The following is a 6000-nucleotide window of genomic DNA, read 5'->3' on the forward strand; positions in this document are numbered from 1 at the left end:
ATGAATGTTTTTCCAAATGATGTCCTTTGGTTTTGCCGAACATTTGGTGGTCTCCCAATTCAAAATACTTCAAGCCCTTCGAAATTTAAAGAACTGACATTTTCTTTATCAGGGTTCTTATGGAGCTTAACATTCCTTTTTGTGCAAGAAGTAGTGTCCTGCATCCTGGTCTACTTAACCATCTTAGATGACACATTCAATCAAGAAGAAAACAATACCATTAAATTTGCAATTATTTTGAACGTTGTATTTCAGCAAATTATATTGGCTTTCTCTTTCTTCTACCGCACCTGGAACCACAAAAGGATTGTTGATGTTTGTGAAACATTACAGAGAATCTACCGAGACCTCCAGGATCAGACTCCAGAGATCACAATCCGAGTAAATATCATCGTGTTCACTGTCATTACAACGTATTTGTTTATGATCGGTTTCGCAAACATTATAACGAACAATGCAGATAATGATGTGGTCTTCTTGTTAGTGTATGCCAACTCGCTATGGTTGTACTGTACCGAAGTTGCCTTTCTACTCCACTTCACACATGTAGCTCAAGTTATCACAACTGGTTTCAAGATAGTTAACGTCAGGATAACAGAAGAAATTGCCTACGACGTAACTCAACAAACCCTGATGGGTCGCAGATTGCCTGATACTGCAATCTTTCATACAACACGTAAGTGGACAATTCTTTTATAGTTTTGAAATATTCCCTCTTCATAAATCTGAAATAAAAAGGAAAATATATAATGATAGAAAAGGATACTATTATAACGGGAGATGATATGCTTTTTAACACCCGTATATTCTGCATCAGACAGCCAAGATTGGGTCTTCACATATTGTATACGATGAGATACTGCCATTCTTCATTACGAACAACGAGGACAAACTATGTATTTTTTTATAGATATTGGTCTACTTATTATGTCAGTACTGATGTACACTCTTTGTGAAAACTCCTGGAAAATCAATCTCTTCTATCTTAGGAAATACTAACATTTCAACCATTGTATTTTACCTCAAAAAATGTTGAGTGCTCTCTAAGAAACCATTTAACCTTCTCTTCTTGATCAATCCAATTTAAGGTATTATACTTCTGTCTTTTTCAACTTTAAAGTACTTAAACGTTGTAATACAACTCCGAATGGCACATTCATCATAATATTCAAGATTAAAAACTTTACCATGAGCAACTTGTTCCAGTGTAGAAAAGTGTAACAAATGTGTGCATATGACAAATCGGTCCAATACGATGTAATATCATGAGTGCTCAAAATCTGTCATTTGCTGTCTAATTTCTGTGTTTACAGGCAGTGTACTGTCCAAGATCAAGAAACTGAAGACTCTGATGAACACATACTGGATGCTGTGTGACGCCGTACACCAGGCTAATGACTTCTACTGCGATCAGCTGATGGCTATTATGTTCTCCTTATTTGTTCACGTCACTACCAGGTCCTACTTCTTCTTCTTACACGTCCAAACTGGTAAAGTGTTAAATATGACTAATGAGGGAGCCTGGTCTTTGGCGTACATTTGCTACGCGGTCCTGCTGGTTACCTCAAGCACAGATGTCACGAACTCGGTAAATGGCTTTTTAATGAAGCAATACTATATAACTCTAATTTTGAAAAATGAAAACCTAACATTATTGTATACAGAAACGAATGACTGTAGGATATTAGCTTTAATAATCAATATAATATCTAATACGACATCTATTCTATGTTACTTTGTTAAAATATTCTTATTAATTTTGATATTCATTATAAGTATGGTATCACATAACTCCAGAGAGTTGTATTAAATCATTTAAAAAGTGAAAAGGAAGGTTATAAAAGTGTTTTCAAAATGTAACACTATTATATTGTAATATTTTGGTAGAGTAGGTTTATTGTTATGACATTAAATTTAGTATATCCATATATGATTATTGTGCTGAGTATAATAATTGTTCCTCTGCAGAAGTGAATATGCGTTTCAATTTAAAGAACTACCAGTAAGGGAATTACGTGTTTCTTTTTAATCTCCTCCTAATCGGAAAAATTTAAAAATTTAATATGTTTTATTCTAAGCAATGGGTTTTATAAACTAAATATTTTCAATACACATTTATGATTCTATACTACTACGATAAAAAGTTAATTCATAAGTAATATTTTTCATATTATTCGTACATGTTCAGGCTGACAACACAAGGACGACAATTTGCAAGTTCATCAACGAAGATCTGGATCCTGATATTAAGAAAGAGGTAAAGAAACATATTGTACATCTATGGAGCATTATGTTGGTATTACACAAAAAATAGTCGCAGATAAAATTGAATCAAAGATTTCTAGCTTGGAGATGAATCTGATATTTTAACCACCTGAATCTTAACAATCAACATTATGTCGATTGTGATTGTGATCATCGTTGAATGTGATGTAATATATTTTTCAGGTTAGAGTATTATTATTATTATTTGGCTAATTATATAACAATATTATAATTTTGGAATTCATTTTCTTTAAAATTTTGATGAAAATAACGTGTTAAATCTGTGTTGGTAAAAAAACTCATATCCATCAATATTTATGGTAGCAACTGATATGAGGGATTTACTACATACCAAATAAGCAATTTGTTAATTAAAAGTAATTTTAAATGTTTACACTCGAGCTATATAAAATTTTCAAGATAGTTTCAAATCTCTCTGTACAGTATGTTCTGACAAATTGACAAAGTGGAAATTTAAAATAAGACTCTTGGCCCATGTTGATGTGGAAAGTGGGAATATGTGTAAGCGCTGTGTATATAACAACTCACTCGCTACAAATAACTGTGTTCAGTGCTCAGTTCATATTTAATCTTACAATCTCAGTATTAGGCTACAGATCATTATATCACTGGTCTAACTCGTTTATATTAATATGCTAACGTTTGTGAAAATATAAGAATTTTAATTTATGTTAAAAGATGTTATTTATTAGTATGTTTACACTGTACACTGTCCAATGTCACTGTGACATACGATTTCTATTACTGTTGATCGAATATACTATTCAGATTTCTGGCTACCAGTACACATACAGGAGGTAAAAGGCATAAAAAAGCTATTATAATAATTAATATAGAGTAATAAAGCTGGAAAAGTGGAAGATTTAATCATAAATCATACAAAGATACTTCTAGAATAGGAGGTTATCTTACAGAACCAACAAATGGCGAGACCAGTTTTGTGACATAAAGGACGAATGCTCGTTACCGCTATGTAAAAAATCCCCGCATAAAAACCATGAAAAATATCTCTAAACTTTAGCATTTTTAGCGTACGCATTAATTTATAAGAAATTTGCCTCTCAGCATTGCTCCGATACATACATACTGGTTAAATTAAATGTTCTGGATTGTCCTTAAATTAACCACTTAAGCAATTGATGAATTTCTTTTTTCAGTACAATTTTGTAAAACTACATGAATGAGGATTTTCATGCTAAATTCATCATGTATTATTTATATGAAATTTATTACGTATATTTAGTTGCGTGGTTTAACTATTACTTATGGATTTCCAGATGGAAGAGTTTCTGCTGCAGTTGCCTCACCACAACGCAAGATTCTCAGCTCGTGGCTTTTTCCAGATCCACAACGAGACTCTCACATCGGTAACACTTTATATATAACTCGTGTATATTTTAAATTCCATTTAATTTATTTACTGATCTTTATTTATAATTTAATATTTGAAATTATTAACAGGGATCACCGTTTTATTTTAACCTAGACAGGGAATCATGTCTTGCTTACCAGAAAGTTGTAATAGTTACTAAGAGAAGATTTTATCTGGAAACTTTATTTATCCTTTCTAGCCACCAAAATGCTCGGCGCCTCCAATGGGAGCTAGAAAACATTCACATTTAAAGCGAAGTTGTTGTTACGGTTTCCAATGTCATTTATAGACATGGGGAGAAATAACTCGATCGAATTTTCTGTAATATTTACTTACACTTCTCGTGTAAGATAACCTGGATTACCAGTTGTTACGTTGTACTATTCCATGGCATTTGACACTGAAAGACACTTAATAGGGTGTCAATAGGGTTGTGAAGTAGGTTTAATGCCCATAAAAGTGTACTTGGAAGGTGTTAGGAGTTACATGTATGGGATTATTATTACGTTACTTTGCAGGGATGTTTCTGATTTTCCATTGGGATTTGTAGATTTCCTTTGGATTATTAGTTAGAGATTTGGCTAGACAGCTACTAGGATAGTTCTTGGAATTTAACTAATAATATTTTCTTTTATGATTAAATTGACTTCAAACTCTGGAAGGAAGAAAGCTCATCTGGAAAACTGCATGGTTTTGTTTGGTTTCTGATAGAATATTGGCAGTCATACCATTTAGAAATTGAAATGTGTTGCATTAAAATTCAATTTTTTGAGTTGAGAGATATATATTATTGTGTAAAAATTAAAGCCACTTCTGACGTAAAATTACCTTATGTCACAGGTCGTATTAGCCGAATAATAGGTTGGTTCACTATTTATAACCCTGTAAGGGAAATTATATAGATCATAGTTAAACGTAATATGGACATACAAACTGCAAGGACAAGTCCCTCTTGCAGTGGAATCTGGTGGCTTGGATGTTGCAGTGAAAATACACCTATTGGTTATCCCATCCGCAGATGTTAATTCAGCTAAAGAAACCTAAAATCCGGCTATAACTGGTTTTTAGGCAAATTAAAATGTATAAGAAGCACGATATATACTTTGGATGAAACACTAAAGAAAAAAGTAGGCAAATCTTAATAAGAACGGTACTTGTGGAGGGTTCGCTTATGCATATATCCACATGAAAAAACTGTACCTTTAAAAAATATATTTTACATTTTCTCAAATGTTTAGGACGAGTAAAAAAATTTAAAAATACCATTATAATATATAAAAGTATTTTTTTTACGAAACGTTTACTTTGAAAGGGGTTTTTAGAAACGTTATTGTGATTTCCTTAAAAGAATAGCACTCCATCTTTTTATATCTCTGGAAGTAATTGAAAATATAATTTAGAATTGGCTAAAGGTGGGTGGTTTTTATTAAGAATAATGTAAGAAAAACGGTTCAGATATGAACAAATGTCATACATTCCTATAGTAAATAATAAACCTAAATTTCTTTACACTCAATACTAGATAGGAAATTTACCTTTATAGAATACTTATAATATATATATATATATATATATATATATATAACGAACTCGTCGCTTTTAAGTTCCTAAAATTACACTTAGGTCTTGATAACTACTAAACTAAATACAGATGATTTGGTGTTTTCTCAAGTGTAAAGTTCGAATTTCATATTTTACTGGTAAATTTAGTACTTAAACATTGTGTTTGAGAGAGAGCGTCTGTTTTTCGTCATTGTATTAAGCAGCTTTAATACGTATTATTTAGTAATACAGATACAGTACGTTATTATTACGTAAGGTTTTTTTGTAGTGTAATTTATTAAAATAATAATTACTAAAATATTTATATCAAAGAAAATATATACGTGTAAAATTAGGATTTTACTGTCCTAAATACCAGATAATATCTCTATAATGTAGGGACCAATTGTTGAATCAGCTACCTTAACCTACAATTGGTAACTAATATCATTGTGACAGTGATTGTTTTTTTATTGTATACAGATGGCTGGAGCAGTTACAACATACTTGGCAGTACTGATCCAGTTCCAGACTGAACCACCAACTACCTAGGATAGAGAAATATAGGTTTTGATATTTAAAAATAGTACAAAACTTCGTATAGTATGTTATCTACTTAGTTAATGTATCATTATACATTTAATTGAATAATTTTATTTCGAATGAATGTTACTTGTGAATTAACATATTTTTAGCACACGATAGATGTAACAATAAATTTAATTTTATCACACATAAAACTTAGAACCTTAATAAGTAACGTAAAATCAATATTAGGTTCTTATTATTTTTGGTGTCAG

The 6000-nt window shown here is 31.3% G+C and overlaps 1 protein-coding gene across 1 annotated transcript in view; it reads left to right on the top strand.

Annotated features, from left to right (window-relative positions):
- LOC124368129 (gustatory receptor for sugar taste 43a-like) overlaps positions 1-5752 on the top strand; it is a 36025-nt gene extending 30273 nt beyond the window's left edge. Inside the window, exons 2-6 of the mRNA XM_046825403.1 lie at positions 256-676; positions 1314-1588; positions 2189-2257; positions 3564-3653; positions 5684-5752. Coding sequence (XP_046681359.1) covers positions 256-676; positions 1314-1588; positions 2189-2257; positions 3564-3653; positions 5684-5752 — 924 coding nt within the window. The remainder of the gene's footprint in view (positions 1-255; positions 677-1313; positions 1589-2188; positions 2258-3563; positions 3654-5683) is intronic.
- Positions 5753-6000: the final 248 nt, after the last annotated feature.

The sequence above is a fragment of the Homalodisca vitripennis genome, chromosome 8 (assembly GCF_021130785.1).
Source record: "Homalodisca vitripennis isolate AUS2020 chromosome 8, UT_GWSS_2.1, whole genome shotgun sequence".
NCBI classification, from domain to species: Eukaryota; Metazoa; Arthropoda; class Insecta; order Hemiptera; family Cicadellidae; genus Homalodisca; species Homalodisca vitripennis.